This window comes from Molossus molossus, unplaced genomic scaffold (assembly GCF_014108415.1).
Source record: "Molossus molossus isolate mMolMol1 unplaced genomic scaffold, mMolMol1.p scaffold_m16_p_12, whole genome shotgun sequence".
Classification (NCBI taxonomy): Eukaryota; Metazoa; Chordata; class Mammalia; order Chiroptera; family Molossidae; genus Molossus; species Molossus molossus.
Window position 1 is genome coordinate 95,021,096 of NW_023425347.1, and position 18,334 is coordinate 95,039,429.

Genomic DNA, 18,334 nt, shown 5'->3' on the forward strand with positions numbered 1-18,334 from the left:
TGATACCGTTCACACATGTGGCTTTAATTATCCACCCATCCATCAAATATCCATCATACATACATACATACATTATCCATCTATCCATCCATCCATCATCCATCACCCATCATCCATCTATCCATCCATCCATCATCCATCACCCATCATCCATCCATCCATTCATCCATCAACCATCCATCATCCATCCATCCACCCATCCATCATCTATCCATCCATCCATCCATCCATCCATCCATCCATCATCCATCCATCCATCCATCATCCATCCATCCATCCATCCATCCATCCATCATCCATCCATCATCCATCCATCCATCCATCCATCCATCCATCATCCATCCATCCATCATCCATCCATCCATCCATCATCCATCATCCATCATCTATCCATTCATCCCACAGGTATTAAGCACCTGCACTGTGTGGCACATGTTTTTCTGGGTTCTCTGCATTTACATCACTACTATCTATTTGCAGACTAGACATCCAGGGTGACAGCTGTGTCCTTGGCACCTCATCTTGGATGTCTTTCAGGCACCTCACACTCATCTTCACCCTTAAACCTGGTCCTCATACAGCTTTCCTCACTCTGGATTTCAGTGTAGGAGCCACATCTGCCCTTTCACGCAGTCAGAAACCTGGAGGTCTGTAGACCCCTTTTCCTCGGTCACCTTTCCTCCATCCAGATCCAGCCCCTATTAATATACCTCTTAAGAGGCCTATTAATATACCTCTCCAGTGCCCCGAGAGTCTTCTCTCTTTCTCCGTCCCTCCCTGTGCTCTAGTGCTAGCCACCGTCACCTCCCGTGACAGCCTCCTCGCTGGTGTTCCCTGCTGGCCGCCTTCCAGGGCATTTCCCACTCACGGCCAACACGACTGTCTCCAAGTGCAAACCCCTCCCATCAGCCCTTTACTAAAACCTTTCCGGGGTTTCCTGCTGCTCTTGGGGGAAAGCAGAGCCCCTTTCCAGGGCCCTGTAAGCCCCCACGTGACACGGCCCCTACTGACCACCCTCACAGGCCCTGCCCACTCCACCCCATTTCTAAATTCAGCCCCTTGTATCTTCCAGGCACCCCACCCCCACCCTGCTCCCTTACGCAGAGTGCTGCTGTCCCCTTCCCTCCTTCCCCTCTTTGGCAAATAACTCCTATGCCTCCTGCAGATGCCCGCCCTCCCTGACCAGGCCAGAGCCCTGACTTTCCTTTGTAGCAGATATCACCATTAAAGTTTTACTGTGAGTGATTTTTTTTCTAATTTTTTTTTTCTTTATTGGTTTTAGGGAGAGAGGAAGGGAGAGGGAGGGAGAGAGAGAAACATCGATGAGAAAGAACATCGACTGGCCGCCTCCTGCATGCCCCCACTGGGGATCAGGCCCACAACCTGGGCATGTGCCCTGACCGGGAAGTGAATGGGCGACCTCTTGGTACATAGATTGACGCTCAACCACTGAGCCACACCAGCTGGGCAACTGTGAGTGATTTTTCAATTAATGCCATCCGTATCCCTCCCTAAGACCATAAGATCTACAAGGGCAGGGATAGTGCTTGATTCCACATCCCCCAACATTTTGTTATAAAAACTTTCCAATGTAAAGTGGGAGGAATTTTGCAGCCGACACCCACACACCCCATGACCTGGATTCTGCTGGTTCTGACCCCATTCTATCCCCGCCCTGCACGGAGCCTGGTGTCTGAAAGGCATGCAATCCATCTTTGCTGGATGGAAGTGGTCCATGTCCTCCCACCTCCTGGATGGTAAAGGCCAGGTGAACAGTTACAAGAAAGTGCAAGAATGTTTATTTCAGCATTTTCTGTAAGTGCAGAAAACTGTAAACCACTCAGCGGCCTGTGACGGAGGATGGTGAATCCACTGTGACCACCGTGCCCGGTGGGTTCCTCGCCGACAGTCACGGGTGACGCAGATTTGTGCACTGACACAGAACGGTGCTCCCCCTGCACCATTAGCAAGAAAACACTCTTTTTTTTGGTAAAATTAGAAAAACCAATAAACACGGAGCTAGTGCCTATTCTAAGCCAGGTACTATTCTAAGTACTTTACATACATCATTGCTTTTTAACCCTCACAACAACCCTAAGGATGGGCACTCCGTTATCCCCACTCGCTGGCAAGGAAACTGAGGCAGAGGGAGGGGGAGCGACCTGCCTGGAATCGCTCAGCTACTTCCCTGGGGAGGGTCTCGGAAGTCACGCACAAGACGCAGCGGCAGCGACAGTGTCAAATGCTGCTGAGGACGCGGAGCGGTAGGGACTCCCATTCACTGTTGGTGGGAATGCAGCGTGGAGACAGTCTGGTGGCTGCTTCCAGAACTAAATGTGCTCCCGCACCACACAGCAGTGCTCCTGGACAGTCAGCCCCAGGGGCTGGAAACGTATTCCACACAGACCCACACACGGATGCCTAGGGCGGCTTTACTCGTAACTGCCAAGCTCAGGCTCAGCCAGGGCACCCTTCAGCAGCAGAATAAGCAAACTGGGGCTCCTCCAGACAGTGGGGTATCATTCAGCACTAAAAAGAAAGGAGCTGCCCGGCCAGTGTGGCTCGAGGTTGAGCGTCACCCCAGGCACCAAGAGGTCGCCGGTTCGATTCCCCGTCAGCACATGCCCAGGTTGTGGGCCCGATCCCCACATGCAGGAGGCAGCCAATCAACATTCTCTCTCATGGATGTTTCTATCTCTCTCTCCTTCTCCCTTCCTTTCTCTCTAAAATCAATAAAGAAAAAAAAAAGAAAGAAAGAAAGAAAGGAGCTATCAAGTCATAGAAAGACATGGGGGAAATGTAAATGCTTGTTACTAAGTGAGAGAAGCCAACTTGGAAATGCTAGATACATACTGTGTGGCCCCAACTGCATGACCGTCTGGAAAAGGCCAAACTCTGGAGACAACAAACCAGTGGCTGCCAGGGGCTGGGAGCCAGGGGAAGGGGCGAATAAATCGGCAGAGCAAAGAGAATTTTTAGGGCAGTGGAAATACTATGCTATGGAATGGCGGATACATGTCATTGTAGTTTCCTGGCCACAGAACGTTGACGTGGACCCTGGGTGGTGATGCCACGTCAGAGCAGGTCCCTCAGTGGTAGCGAGCACACCGCTCGGGGCCCGTGTCTGCGAGGAGAGTGGTGCTGTGTGGGGCGGAGGGCAGGACGGGACTCTGAGCTTTCTCTCTGTTTTGCTGTAACCTAAAACTATGCTTTATGAAATCTATTCAAAATGTATTGCCTGGCCGGTTGGGCTCAGCGGTAGAGTGTCGGCCTGCAGACCAAGGGGTCGTGGGTTTGATTCCGGTCAAGGGCACGTACCTCGGTTGTGGTTCGTCCCTGGCCCTGGTTGGGGTCGTGCGGGAGACAACCAGTCAATGTGTCCTTCTCACATCGATGTTTTTCTCTCTCTCCCTTTCTCTCCCTCCCACTCTATCTGAAGATAAATAAAAAAAATATCCTCAGGTGAGGATTTAAAAAATATATATATATGTGTGTGTGTGTGTGTGTGTGTGTGTGTGTGTTTCCCTGGCTGGTGTGGCTTAGTGGTTAGAGCCTTGGTCTGAGCACTGAAGGGTCGAGGGTTGGATTCCTGATCAAGGTCACATACCTGGGTTGCAGGTTCGATCTCAGGGACATGCGGGAGGCAACCAATCTATGTATCTCTCTCACATCGATGTCTCTCTCCCTCCCTCCCTTCCTCCCATTCTGTAAAAAAAATCAATGGAAAAAATATCCTCAGGTGAGGATGAACAAATTATAAATATATGTTGTAAGTATATAACAGTAGTTATTACTGAGAGATAAGATTTGGTACAATTTTGATTTAATTTTCCTTTGGTCTTTGTCACGTTTCATTTTCCCCTTCGGTAACCATGTCTCACGTGTTGTTTTCAACGCAAATCGCTTCTCAAGTGGAGACCCAAGGCAAGCCTGGAGAAGGGGATACCTGGCCACGCGCCTAAGACGCCTCCCTCAACAGCTGTCCCGTCGTGAGAAGACTCAACGCGACATTTTAGAGTCATGCAGCTAAGCGAGAAAAAAAGTTCCAGTAACCTTTGTCGGAGCTGGATAGCTGGATCCCGACATCCCCCAGCAGACGCTCCGTGTCCTCCAGCCAGGACTGCGACAGGTGCACGATGTCCAGCGCCACCTTCTGGAGCCCCGAGACAGGTGGGCTCACCTGGAGGCACCGAAGAAGAGCCACCTCCTTCTCCAGGTCCTTGCTACAGCAAGCCGTTTTCATGCACGCCTGGAAAGAGACGAGGTCATGGGAAGCCCACCACTGCCGCCCAAAATGGTATCTGCTGTGACCTGTGAAAAACGACGTTCTTGACTTTGCCATGAAGCAGGCAGGGTCACATGTCAGCTGTCGTGGGGTGGCTCTGTCCAGTTTTATTTGCATTTGGGGGGCAGGGGTGGGTGTGGGGTGAGGGGATGGGGGTGAGCTTTTATTTTGACTGAACTCTAACCTGGACTTTTTTTTGGTGGGGTGGGGTGAGGGGATGGGGGTGAGCTTTTATTTTGATTGCACTCTAACTTGGACTTTTGGTGGTCAAAGAGACCCCACGTTTGTGTATTCGATTTCAAAGCCAAATCCACAAGGACAATAGGCTGCAATGAGAACTGAATTTGGCTATTTTTATTCGTCAAAATTCCTGCTGAGATCAACACACAAGCCGGTCAGAAAGAGCAGGTTCCTGATTTGAAAGAGCTGACTCGCCAACATTGGCACAAACTCCCCAAATAGTAGCTGCTGATTTCCAGAGAAGCAGAAGCAGCTGCCCGCTCTGATAAGCAGCATCCTGGGGTGGGGGCCGTGGCGGCTCCGCCAGGCCCTGGTCCCGTGCCCTCCACTGCCAAAGGCCAAGAACAGCCTTTCCGTGGCTGGGCCAAAAGGAAAAGGCAGATAGAGAGCGGAATGCTTCTCTGGAAATAACAGGGGGCTATTTCATTCCCCATCGGGGTCCAAGACCTCCTGTGTCAGTACTTGGAGGTATCTCTTCCTTGGACACACCAAGTTCACCTGGGGGCAATTTTTATTTTTTAATTTTTTAAAAAGTCTTTTCTTTTTTCTTTATTGGTTATAGAGAGAGGAAGGGAAAGGGAGAAAGAGATAGAAACATCAATGAGAGAGAACATCGATCAGCCACCTCCTGCATGCCCCCCCGCCCCCCGCCACCCTGGGGATCGGGCCCACAACCTGGGCATGTGCCCTGACCGGGAATCAAACCGGTGACCTCTTAGTGCATGGGTCCATGCTCAACACCGGGCGGGCCACCTGGGGGCTTTTTTTTGAGGTCTTTTGCTTTCTGTTCTCAAACGTGTTTCTCCAAGGAGAGAAAAGGTGGGCACAGAAGCCGAGCGTTTCTGCCCAACCGGCTCCACAGAGGCGGGACAGTTTCCCAGCCAGCAGCACAAACTTAGACAAAGGGGACATTTGTGCAAAGCAGAGGAGGGGCCACCTGGCAGCTGTCTAGGGACATGGTCAGCTTCTCGATGTTCTCTGCGATCTCCTGTCTGGAGTTGCTGAGCTGGGTCTCTTTCTGCTGGCTCCACTTTCTCTGCTGGAGGCTGATGCTGTCCTCAGTGACCTGGGCGATCTTGTCTATTACCTGGTGATGAAGAGAAGATGCAAAATACAGGGTGGCTCTGGGAGGAGGGACCTGGGCGGCATCGTCCGGTCTCTGCGGGGGAGGAAGGAGGTGCTGCCAGGTTTTGGCAATGGCTCTAGAGGAGGCCACCGGCTCTGTCGCTGGGACACGGGCCCCAGGATTGGAGATGGTTTATAAGATCGTGAGGCCTGTGTTGTTGCCGTTCATTTGTTCTCGATTTTTCTGCTGTCTTGGGGCGATTCGTAACCCAGCCTGATGCTGTGGGCTCATAGAGAGAGGGCCAGGTAGTCCTGAGGCCAGCGGGGGGCAGGTGTCCTTAGGGTGCACGGACACAGCGGGGGAGGGGCGGGGGATGATCAGCGTCATCACGGCCAGAAGGCGGTCCTCACTGCCCCTTCCTCTCCAGAAGGAACAAGCCGACTGGCCTGTGCGACAGCCCCTCGTCACTCTGCCAACGGGGTTGCACGTGCCTGTCTGGCCACCAGGAACACCCTGAGCGATTCAGCTTGGTGTTCACAGAAACAGCTCAAACATTTTACTTGGAAAGCCAGGAAATCCCATAAAATCTAAACAAATCTCTATGATGTAGCAACCTCTATGGTGACAAACGTGTGTCACCTACAGAAGCGGGGGACGTGCTCCCAGCGTCCGCAGTCCCGGGTCCCCGAGAAGGAAGCGCCAGAGGCGGACCCACCTGCTGATCGGTGACGGGCGCGCCCAGGAACGGCTGCGCTCGCCCGTAGGTGGCCTTGATCACCTGGCTCCGGAAGTGCTCCAGCTGCAGGACAAAGCCGAGGCGCCGGTCAGGGGCCGCACTCCGTCCCTGGGCCCCGGAGAAGTGGGCGGGGAGTTGGAGCACCGTTAACGGCCACGACGGCTCCTCCAATCTCCGCCTCTCACCGGAAGGCAGTGCCCACAGAAGGGACGGGACCAGCAGGTCTGGATTACTTTTGCGGCCCGCCTGCTTGCCTAACGCACCGACGCGTGGGGTCAGGACGGGCACGGCTCACGCCCTCAGGACCGCGTGCTGCCAGCTACCCAGGGCGGGGCGGGGCGGGAGCCCTCTGCCATCATTGCTAAGCCGGCACCGGACCGTGAAATAAACACGGAGGCTGGCAGCCCAAGTGAGCGCTGGACTCACAAGGGTGCCGGGGACAGAAGAATCCACTCCCTTCTGCCGTTCCGCGCTTTACACCGTAGGACGTGTCCTGAGGACTGTCCCTTGTAGTCCCCTTTGTGTCCCCAGTGACTGGGACAGTGCCTGGCACGGAGCAGGCTCTCAATGAAAATCCACTGAGTGCCGAGACAGACATCTGTCAAGGACAAGGGCCCCCCTGCCCCCGCCCACCCCGCTCTCAAGGGCCTCCTTGGCGCTGGGGTTTTCAGACGGCGGCGGGTGAAACAGCACAGTTCGGTGAAGCCAGGGCTACAAGTTCAAGGTGCCCCGGGTTTCACGAGAAGGGAGAGGCAGAGGAGCCCGAGTCCAGCTGGGAACTTGCCGGCACGGTGGCCCTTGGCCTGGGTGTTCGTTCACTGGTAAATGTGCTCAGACTCTCAGAGTTCTGAAGGGACCAGAAGGGCCACTGAATCAACTGAAAAATCAATGTGTCCTAAGACACAGGGGTTCACGGCACACCATGGAGTTCTGGGAGACCAAGGAGTGGAGTGATGACCCCCCAAGACACCCCCGTGATCTGCCTGCCAGAGCCGACCGGGGTGCCACGCCAGCTGGGTCCTACAGCCAAGGGGAGGGTCCTAACTCGCCCAGGAGGAGGCTGTGTGAGAGGGTCCTGTGAGGGGTGGCCCATGGCCACCAGGGGCACCCGCAGGACCGCTCGGGCTGGCGGGACAGGTTCTCTGGGGTGATGGCTCAGTCCCGCAGTCACTGGCCTGGGGGAGGGCAGATCTTAGCTAGAGAGCAGGGACGGGAGACAGGGGGTGGGGGTGGGAGAGTCCGGGGACAGAGAGGGGCTCATCTCTCTCTTGAGTTTAGACCTGAAGGAATCTCAGTGTCTCTGAGGGTCCCCTCCAAGATGGCTTCTTCCTGGAGTCGTAACCGGGACCTGGCACTTGCGCAAGTGGCGCGGAGCACGCCCTCAGATCGGGTGTGCGTGGGGAGCGCAGCGTGCAGGGAAGGTGAGGGGGCCCAGGCGCACACGGGAACCCAGGTGGGCAGGTCTCTGCCCTTGCGAAGGAGCCGGCACCCTGCAGGAGAAACGACCCTGGGGTGACGGTGGCGGATGTCTGTTGAAGGAGCTTCAACATGTGCCCTGTCGTCACCATCACTAACCTGTGTGTGTGTCTGACAAAGCCGGTCACACTGCTGGGTCAGGCTCGGACACCACCACATGGGAGGGCTTTGGGCGCTAGGCTGGGTGGGAGGGAAGGACCCAGAGGATCACAGTCCCCAACCTCTGCTGGTGGTTCACAGACCTTTCTGAGAATCCACAGAGCAGCACCCTGGACCCTCCCTCCCGGAAAAGAAAGGCTCGAACACACGTACACGTACACACGTACACGAACACACGTACACGCCGGCCAGCCTTGGATGCCCTGGAGCCGTGGTTGTCAGGAGGGGCCCTTGAGGAGGAGCCCTGGGTGGGCTGCCCCGGGCGGGCCCTGTTCTGGAGGCTGGTGCCCGTCCTGGCTGCCCACCCACGTGCTCTCCCTGAGCCTTCGGTGAAGTCTCATTTGCATGTCGGGCGGTGGGTAAGAGGAAGGGCCACTGGGCCATCCTGGGCCAGAGCGTTAGAGAAATGGCACCCAGACCGGCCAGGCCAGGCCTGCTCACCACCCTGACCAGAGACTTCTCCATCTTTCATGAGCTTGGACATTCTGGGGCTTTTCTTTCGTAAGAAAAGTGGTATTTCCTGACGGGCGCTAACAGTGACATCTGCTGGGGGCCCCGAGGAGAAAGGACACGGTGAACGTCAGGATGAAGACGTCAGGGCGAAGGCACTAGAAACACCACGGGGGTCGAGAGGCTCAAGCCCCTCCCAGGAGGGGCCAGCGTGCGGCTGGTTAATGGGGGCAGGCGCTGGAGAGTGGCTGCTGGGCCGGGTCTCGGGTGACGGTGAACCCGAGTGGGCGGCTTCCCAGCACCAGGCCGTCCACTGGGATGCGGAGGCCACACGGAGCTTCTGCCCTGAGCTGGGGGGCAGAACGTCCACACCCGTCTTCCTCCTCGCTCAGCCCCGCCAGCCACTTGGGTGCGGGACATCCACGGGGAAGGCGGGCCGACGAGGGGGCTCTGGAGCACGCAGCCTACCTGACCTACTGCCCTTTCCAAATTGACTTTAATGAGGCTCTCTCTGTTCCCCATTTCTTGTAGCTGAAGCAATTTCCTTCTGGAATCCTCCTGAAGCTTCTCTTCAACCTGAAAGGATGATGAAAGCAGGCACTTGCTGCTGATGTGATCCTAATGCACTCTGGGAAATCCCCCTGGGAGGTCTAATGGCCTGGGGGAGCCCCCGAGGGGCAGGGGTCACAGGCGTGCCCAGCTCCTAGGGAAAACGGCCAAGCTCTGCATTCTGGACTCATCTACGTTTGTCCGACCGCAGACTCCAGTCCCGGCTGAGTCTCTAACAAGCCCTATGACCCTGGGAGGGTTACTTCCCTGCGCTGTGACTCAGTTTTCTCATCTGTGAAATGGGAATGGCTGGTACCGCCTCATAGAGTTATAGTGGGGACTCAAAATGTTTAGACTAGTGCAGTACTTCTTAAGAGGGCTCTGGCACCCACTGTGGGAGGCTTGCCAGCAGTGGATGGCAGCCTGTAAGCGAAGGCATCTAAAGCCCGATGCTTGCAGGTTTAGTGCCCCTCGCCTGGGTAACAGTCAACTGGAGGGAAGCTTAGGAGTGCTAGGCGCTGCCCTCTGCTGGCCACTGCGAGACCTGCAGCTGCTCAATTCATTTCTGAACAAGGAATATTTTGGGAGCACATGCTGAGCCCAGGGTTCCGGCATGATCAGGAAATGAGGCAACCTGTCCTAAACAAATGAAAGGATTTTGTATTGAACCAAATTCATGAGCTGTCTATGAGGGAGCTGAAGTGGGGATGGATACACAGATGTAGTAAAAGACTCAGAAAAGCCCTTTACTGCTTACTTTTTTTTTTTTTATCCTCACCCGAGGACACTTTTCCCATCTTTTGTTCAGATAGAGTGGGAGGGAGAGCGAGGAAGAGAGAGAGAGAGAGAAACATCAATGTGAAAGGGACACATCGAGTGGTTGCCACCTGCATGTCCCAACCAGGGCCGGGGACAAACTGCAATTGAGGTACATGCCCCGAGCGGGAACCGAACCCGGGTCTCTCTGGACCGCAGGCCGACACTCTAACCGCTGAGCCAAACCAGCCAGGGCTACTGCTTACTTCTGAGCTGTGTGTCCCAGGGAAGAGGCTCTGGCCGTGTTACCTTGGAAAAGCCATCCAGCCTCTCTGGGCCTAGTCTCCTCTATAAACAATCCTCCCAGGTCTAAACGTGCTCTGACTTCTATTTCAGCAGACTCTTTCTCACGCTGTGAAAGCAAAATGCACCCCTGGACTCCGCCCTTATCTAGATTCCCCGCCACGATGAACGGTCCCCCCGCCCCCTACCCCAAGCCTGAGTCACCTCCCGCTGCCCCCTCCTCTGTCTCTGTCTCTCACATCCGCCCCGCTTCTCTGCTCCTACCCTGCGCAAGGCCCCGGCCAGGCACTGAGAACTCTGGCCTCCTCGCCTCTATTCTCAGTCCTCCCAGCACTTCCTCGCGGTGCGGGGCAGACAGCCCGCTGCAGGGCAGCTCTGTCTGGTACAAGCTCTGCAGTGATGGAAGCTGCGTGTCTGCGGCCTCACACGGGGCCGTGATCCAGAGACTGGAGATGTGGCGGGTGTGACCGAGGAACTTGGCATTTTGTTCCATTTGGATAAATTCCGGTGGCTGGCGGCTAGGCCGAGTCGTTGGCACCAGGCGGACCTGGCTTCCAACCTTGGCTTTGCCACTTACGGACTGTGGGCTCCCTCCTGTATGGCACCTGGGGGCTCCCTCATCTGTGAAGTGGAAAGGACAGTTTCCAGGTCCTAGGGCTGTGTGAGGATGGAAAGCGATGACATGTTGGGCACACTGCATGAGAGGTTACAGCTACCGTTTCACCATGATCATCGATCACAAACGTGACGGCGTCGGTCCTCCGCGAGAGCCCCGAGGAGGTGGACAGCCCACGTGCAGGACAGGTCGAGGCACGTGCCACAAGCTCAGGAAGCCCTGTGAACGCCGAACAAGGCACACAAAAATACATCCACACCTGGACAGAGCAGAAGAAGACTGCTGGGAATCAAGAGAGCAGAAAACAGGTTCTGCGAAGGTACCCTAGTGAGGCGTGGCGATGACTTCGAAACAGAAACAACAGGAACCCAGACACACTAGACAGGTGAACCTGCAGCGACCGAGAAGGTATCGCAAGAAAGTAATTGCCAACGTGGGATCCAGTACTCAGTCAAGATGTGTTGTAAGAATGAAGGTTAAAAATACATTTTCAGACACAGGCGCATCTGAGAGAATTTGTCATCAGCAGAACCACACTGAAGGAAAACACCCAAGGCTGTGCCTCAGACAGATTAAAAATGATCCGGGGGCGCATAAATCTGGGGGAGGTCAGTGAAGTCGTCAAAGACAAGGGCGTAATGATCAGCTGACATTGGATCTTGGCGAGTCACTGATGCATTATAGTCTTTGGGATGACCACTAGAAGAGTGGAAAACTCAATTGATATTGGATTTTGGCAAGTCAAGGGTAAATGCTCTTGTCTTAACTATTCCTCAAAGTATAATTAAAGAGTGAAACATTTCCAAGCTAACAGAGACAAAAATGAAATGATAGAATGCCATCCATTCAAAAGAACACAAGAAAGGAGAGAAAAAGAAATTCAGTTCAACCGGCATTGAGCAAGAGGGTGAAGTTAACCCCCAGTCAATATACCAGCAACTGCCTGGCTGGTGTGGCTCAGTGGACTGAGCATCGTCCCGTGGACTGAGAGGTCCTAGTTTGATTCCCCGTCAGGGCACATGCCCAGGTTGCAGGCTCAATCCCCAGTAGAGGGCATGCAGGAGGCAGCCAATTGCTTTTTCTCTCACATGGATGTTTCTCTCTCTCGATTCCTTTTTCGCTCTCTCTAAAAAGTCAATAAAAACATATTTAAACACACACACACACACACACACACACACACACACCAGCAACTGCATTTTATATAAATGGGCTAAAAGACAAAGATTGTCAGTCTGGACTTTATACAAATGACATACTATTTAGAAGAGAAAAAACAAACAAACTTAAAACAAAGACAGACAGAAAATTATGCAAAAGCTGCTCTGTGAAAGCCCTAACCAGCAGAAAGTCCACGTGGCTGATGAAGCTGTGTTAATGACAACGCACACTTTAGGGGAGAAATACGGCTAGAGATGAAGAAGGGCATTTCTATGATGATCAAAGGGTTTTTCTTTTTCCCCAAACAGGAAGTATTAAAATTATAAATTTCTATGCACCCAGTAATACAGCCTCAAAACATATAAAGCAAAAGTTGGCAGTATTAAAAGAAGTACACAAATCTAGGATCATGATGAGATTTTAAAAAACAAATCCCCCTCGAAGACTGATGGAATACACAGACAGAACAATCAGCAAGAACGTTTACGTTTGAACAACATCACTAGAAAACTTGATTTAATGGAGCAACTCTTCTCTGGATAATGTTATAATTAAGAGTTGAGGGCAGTCTGGAGTAGTGGTTATACACAGGGGCTCTGGAGTCAGGGGCTTTGGCGACCTGGGTTCAAGTCCTGCCACAACTACTTTATCAGAATGAGCTGGGGTAACTTCCTTTACCCCTGTGAGCCTCAGTTTTCCCAGCTGTGAAATGGGGTCAATACCAGCATAGACCACACAGGGTCCTGTAAGGACTGGTGGAGACGATGCATGTGGAGCGCCTGGTCCAGAGGGGTCACTGGGCCAACGCCGCCCGGGCCGTACCTTGCTCTTTTCTCGAAGCGTCTTACTGATCACGCCCTGCTCAGTCGTACTCTTCCTCAGCTCCTCCTTGAGCCTCTTCGTTTCTCTCTCCATGTCTTGGATTTTCTGAAAGGGTTTCAACAAGTCACCTGCCCTGGCGGCCCACAGGACCTGCCTTCTGGGCTGAAGGGGCTGGATCCCCAAAACTCGCTTCACTGGGTTCATTAAGGTGGAAACCTAGTCTGGGATTAGCTAGAGTCTATCCCTCGGGAGGGGGGAGAAGGAGGGGGGGTTCTACATCTGTAGAGCTAAGCAGACCTTTTCCAGTGGATATATTGAAAGTGCTGGGTAAACGCCAACGATTAGTTTCGTTTGAACATCAGCGTGTACCCTGGATTAAACAGTACAGGATATCCACCAGCTCCTTAGAGAGCCTTCTCTTGGGGTATATTTTGAGATCAATTTAAATAAGAGCTGTTTGGAAGACATAATAGGCACAGTTTGGAAGAACAAAACAATGCAAATGGCCTTTCCTCCCACGGGGCCGAGAACAGGGATGCTCCTGACACGGATCAGAGCTCTCTCCTCCGGTAGGAGGCGCTGTGCGTCCAGGGAGTGGGAACCGCATCCCCGGCGACATGGAAGAGGGTTCCCCGGGCCCAGGAAATGAACATTTTCATTTTACTGATCATATTTTCACCGTATTTTTTTCTTTTTAATAGTCACCATCTATATAAGGCGAATGAGGCCTTTTTGTTTTGTTTTTATGGATCAGTGTAAAATCGATGTATTGAAACAAAATTACTTCAGGAAGAGTTCTGGGTCGGTAACGGTGCCTATGACGTAACGGCTATGACGCAAGCGGGACAATGGGACATAATGGTTTAAGCACCACAGGGGCAGGGACCACAGTAAATCTTCGGCAGCATGTGGTGGCCACCTGGCCGGCTCCCGTCCCTGTCCCCAGCCCAACCCCAGCCCAGCTCCAAGAAAAACCCAGCGAGGGGCTGGGCCAACGCCCGGAGACTCCTGGGAGAGTGTTCTCCATGGTCTTTCCACCCACGTCTTCCTAGAGGCAGAAAACTGAAGAAGGACGAGAGGGCCTTAACCACAAGCCATCATGAAGCCCGAGCTCACTCACCCTGGCCGGTGTGGCTCAGTTGGCTGGGTGTTATCCTGTGCACCGAAAAGTCACTGGTTCTATTCCCGGTCAGGCCCATGCCCAGATGGTGGGTTTGGTCCCATCAGGGTGCGTATGAGAGGCAACGATTTGATGCTTCTCTCTCACATCAATGTTTCTCTCTCCCCCTCTCCTGTCCTCTCTCTCTAAAAACCAATAAAACCATTTAAAAAACAAACAAACAAAAAACCCCAGAGTTGGTGCTGTCTAATGGGCCAAGGACTCTCGCCAAAACCTGAAGGTCAAAGCTTTTTTTGTGGACATCTGGGGATGAGGACGCTCAACTCACGGATCTGCAGAGTTTTAACTCTTTCTCTTGGGCCTCCTGGTGCTCCTTCTGAGCATTTTCCTTTTTTAATGCCTCTTTGAGCACTGAACACTGTGGAGAAAACAAGACAAGGCCACGTGGGGTTGTCTGGGGTCCCAAATCCCCGTGTGGGCCTCTCAGGGCATCTGCTGCTGTCCAATCCCACCACACCCCCAGACTCCGAGAGGCAAGCCCATCTGTGCCGACGGGTGCGTGGGATCCGCGGCAGCTCCTAGTGCACCCTGCTCGTGAGTTCTGAGGAAGAAAGCATCTAAATTCTTTTCCAAAGCCAGCCAGCTGCACCGCAGGGGAAACCCAGCTTTGCAGAGTCTGGGCGCTTAGGGTGGAGGAGCAGAATGTTCCCTCTTGGACCCGCTGAGCTCAGCTGTCGGGAGCACTGGGGTTGGGGGGGGGGGCTCACTAATGAACTTGGACGGCTCTTCCTGCCTTATGCAGGTCGCATCTCAAAGATGCAACTGCCCTGGTGCGGAAGGGTAAATGCAACAGCCTTTCAAGGGTAATTCAGCCACAGCATTAAGAACATAAAGATGTGCCTCCTCCTTCTTCTCTTTAAAAACCCTCCTCTGAGGATGTGCTTACCGATTTCAGAGAGAGGAAGAGGTGGGGGGGGGGGGAAGAAACATTGATGTGAGAGAGAAACGTCGATTGGTTGCCTCACATATGTGGCCCAATCTGGGATCGAACCCACAACCTGAGTATGTGCCCTGACTGGGAATCAAATCCACAAATTTTTGGCAAATGGGGTAATGCTCCAACCAACTGAGCCACACCAGTCGGGGCAAGATGTGCCTTCTTTTCGACCCAGAAATTCCCACTTTAGAAATATATTTTAATCACAATGACTAGAGAAATCAGCGAATCTGTAGATTCAGGGATGTGCTTCTCAGCATTGTTACCAACGTTAAAGAAACAACAACAACCTGAGTGTCCAACAACAGGGGACTGCTTTACTGTACTGTATACACCCAGGAAAATATTATGTAGCTTTTAAGACCAATGATAAAAGCTTTTATTTATCAACGTGGGAAAACTGTAAGCATTTACGATTTAAAAATGAATGTGCATGGTATAAATTCACTGTGAGATATAAATGCATCATTTATTTACTTCTAGGTAATACATAAAAACAGGACCAGAAGAATAGACATTAAAAGACTAACGTTGATTTCTTGGAGCAGTATTTCCTTTCTTCTCTTTTTAATTTTGCTTTCTAATGCCATCTACATACTTGTTTAAAATTAACACCATGACGTACATAATTTTTGAAAAGCTGGGCATCTCGAACGCTCGCGAGAGCAATGCCCTGGGTGGGAGGAGCCTCGTGCTGATGGACAGCACAGGCTGGACAAGAAGGCAGACCTTGTTCTAAGGTCAAGGAGGAGGGGGAAATGGGAGAAAAACAATCTGCATGCACTTCAGGGAGTAGAATAGCCTAAAGGTGCTGTTTTTCCATATTTCTCCCACTTAGCATTTGTGTACAACCCATCCCCCACCACACACACACACACACACACACACACACACACACACGCTCAGAGGGGCCGAGGACGCCAATGTGTTCAGGAGAAGCAAAGGCAGAAAGCTTGCCGGGCCAGCCGACCAGGGGCAGAGGCAGCACACAATTAAAACCAGCCTCCCGTTCCTCAGAAAATGAGTTTGTTACAATAAAAGCAAGCTCTGGGGTCGGACTCTGGTCTGCCTGACCCCAAAGCCGGACCAGGCTGTGCCTTTCACCAGCTCCCAACTGGGTCTCGTGCTGAGCACCAGACGATGCTTCTGCCTCTTCTCGGGAACGTCGCAGTCACTTCCCCCCCGGCACCCACGAGGACAGCGCCGGCTGATCCGGCAGCCGCTTCGAATCTGAGTCGCCACCTGAGATGGAAGCTGTTACGTTTTCCTTGGCGCATTGAAACAGACAGATCATACAGACACGAAGAAACCTTACCCGCAGAGGAGGGTTCTGGAGTCAGGACTGAAGGCAAAGCTTGTAAATAAATAGTCGAAGTCACATCTAAAAAGGTCTGACCTTGCCTACCAGGCTCGCTCACCCAGAGGAATTCTTGGGCGCACTGACGTTTACGGGCAGGAGTGAGGGTCTCGTGTGCATCTGGCCCCTCCAGCACTCTGCCGGGGGCACCGAGCCTACCCCTTGCTTGAACGCTAAGCCTCGCCGTGGCCGACGTGCTGACCAGGTGCTGGTTGTTGGAAACGCTGGCTGGCTTTGGGTACACCTCCTACTTCTGCTGAGCCACATATGTGCTTTTTTTTTTTTTTTACCCTCAGCAGAGGACATTTTTCCATTTTTGTTCAGATAGAGTGGGAGGGGGAGAGAGAGAGAGAAACATTCACGTGAAAGGGACACATCGAGTGGCTGCCTCCCACATGATCCAACCCAAGCCGGGGATGAACCGCAACTGAGGTACGTGCCCTTGGCTGAAATCAAACCGTGACTCATTGGTCCTCAGGCTGACGCTCCAATCGCTGAGCCAAGCCGGCCAGGGCCGTGCTATCTTTTGAAAAGCTGCAAAGAACTTGGCCCCCAGCTTTTAGTCTTTCCAGGTGACACCCCCCTACCCCCCAGCAGCTGTCCTCCCCATGCCCTTGGGCACTGGGCACAGCGCACCGAGGTGCCAGGGAAGGCGGGAACTTTTGGGCCCGAGGCAGACGCGAAGACCGTGTCTCCTGACACTCACTTTGGAGCTGAGGGCTTCCAGCTGGTGATCCTTTTCTTTGTTCTCACTTTTCAGTTGGTTCACCTCCTGTTTGAGTTGTTGAACTTGCTCATCCTTTGCTAATACCTCTTTTTGCAAAGAGGACACCATCCCTGTTTTAAGAACAAGACTCCCTGAGGTCAAAGAGGCAGCAAGGGTTACTGTCATCACCGCTGCCATCAGCCGGCTGTGGCCCAGTGGCTATGGGGGCTGTTCGTTACAGCAGCATAACCCAGCCCGTGCTCTCAGACTCGTGGGTGCGGACAGAACCCCAGGGATCCTCTTGACTCGGGAGGTCTGGGCTGGGGCCTGAGACTCGGGGAGTGAGCCAGGGACTGCCGATGCTGGTGGCACCTGAGACAGGCTTGGAGCGTGGATGGGGGGAGGAATGCAAAGGGACCGGCAGATTCATCCTTTTGTTTCTGGTGCCCAGAGCAGTGCCGGGCCCGTAAGGGGCGCTCGGCCAATAATCTTCGGCTATTCCGAGCTAGACAGGGGCATGCGCAGAGGCCTGACAGGGTGAGGCAGAGGCAAGTGGAGGTGTGTGTAAAGACTGAGGCAGAGGAAGAGCCCGCGGTCAGGCTGGCCCGGGGTGCAGCACACAGATTCGGAGACGGCGATTCACACATGGCTCAATGCTATGCTGTGTCCTGGTGGCTGTAAGAACAGCCCCAACCCAGACTCGGTGCCTGCTTCTCTCCTCCTCTTTCCGTTACTGACCCCATCCCCTCCCAGTCTCTAGACATGGTATTTTCTGCTTTAAAAACCCCAGTGGCTTCACGTCCCCCTCAGACTGAGACTCAGACTGCTCCGTGAGAGCGAGCTCCTGCCTCCCCGTCCCGGTCTAGCCCCACAGGCCCTGTTCCCACCACCGGCCCGATGGGCTGCAGCCACTTGCTCCGGCCCCAGGGACTGTGCACGTGTGATCTCTGCTCTCCCCTCCACCCCTCAGAGCCCCGGCCCCGCCTGCCCACTCTCCCTTCGTTCACCCCTGAAGCACTTCGCACCGTGCTGCCCGCTCTCTCTGCAATGGGCTTGTTGATCTACCTGTTTACTCACTTTGTCTGTCACCCACTCCCAGACCTGAGCCCTGTGAGTTCAGGGATCTATCTTGTTCGGGGCTCTCTCCTCAGCACCGAGAACAGGCCCGGCACCTAGTAGGTGCTCAGTAAACGTGTCGAAGGAATGAAGGGGTCCAGGCTGAGAAACAGCCGTGCCCTGGACCCGGCGTGGCTGCCCACCCCCCACCCCAGACCACCTCTGCTGGCCAGTTAGAGAGATGTTTCCTCTGGGGCCCAAGAGCATGAGGGTGAAACGCTTTAGCGCGGTGACCCCATGGGGTCCACATTCTAGTTTGTGTCAGGGCAGGCTGGCTGGGGACTGCCCGAGCCCCACAGTGTCCCGGGTTCTCCTGGTGAGGCCGGTGCTCAGCAGGCCTTCTAGCTAAGAGATAACAGTCACTCGAATGCTTAGCAGGTCCCGCCCTGGGAACAGGATGGCAGTACACCTCTCTTAGG

At 53.6% G+C, this 18,334-nt stretch overlaps 1 protein-coding gene across 1 annotated transcript in view; it reads right to left on the reverse strand.

The window, feature by feature from the left end:
• The window catches only part of FHAD1 (forkhead associated phosphopeptide binding domain 1), a 111,217-nt gene that overhangs the window by 50,767 nt on the left and 42,116 nt on the right, over positions 1–18,334 (reverse strand). Inside the window, exons 7-13 of the mRNA XM_036257259.1 lie at positions 16,800–16,930; positions 14,068–14,157; positions 12,620–12,724; positions 8,881–8,988; positions 6,307–6,390; positions 5,463–5,612; positions 4,054–4,249 (exon numbers count right to left, since the gene is read on the reverse strand). Coding sequence (XP_036113152.1) covers positions 4,054–4,249; positions 5,463–5,612; positions 6,307–6,390; positions 8,881–8,988; positions 12,620–12,724; positions 14,068–14,157; positions 16,800–16,930 — 864 coding nt within the window. The remainder of the gene's footprint in view (positions 1–4,053; positions 4,250–5,462; positions 5,613–6,306; positions 6,391–8,880; positions 8,989–12,619; positions 12,725–14,067; positions 14,158–16,799; positions 16,931–18,334) is intronic.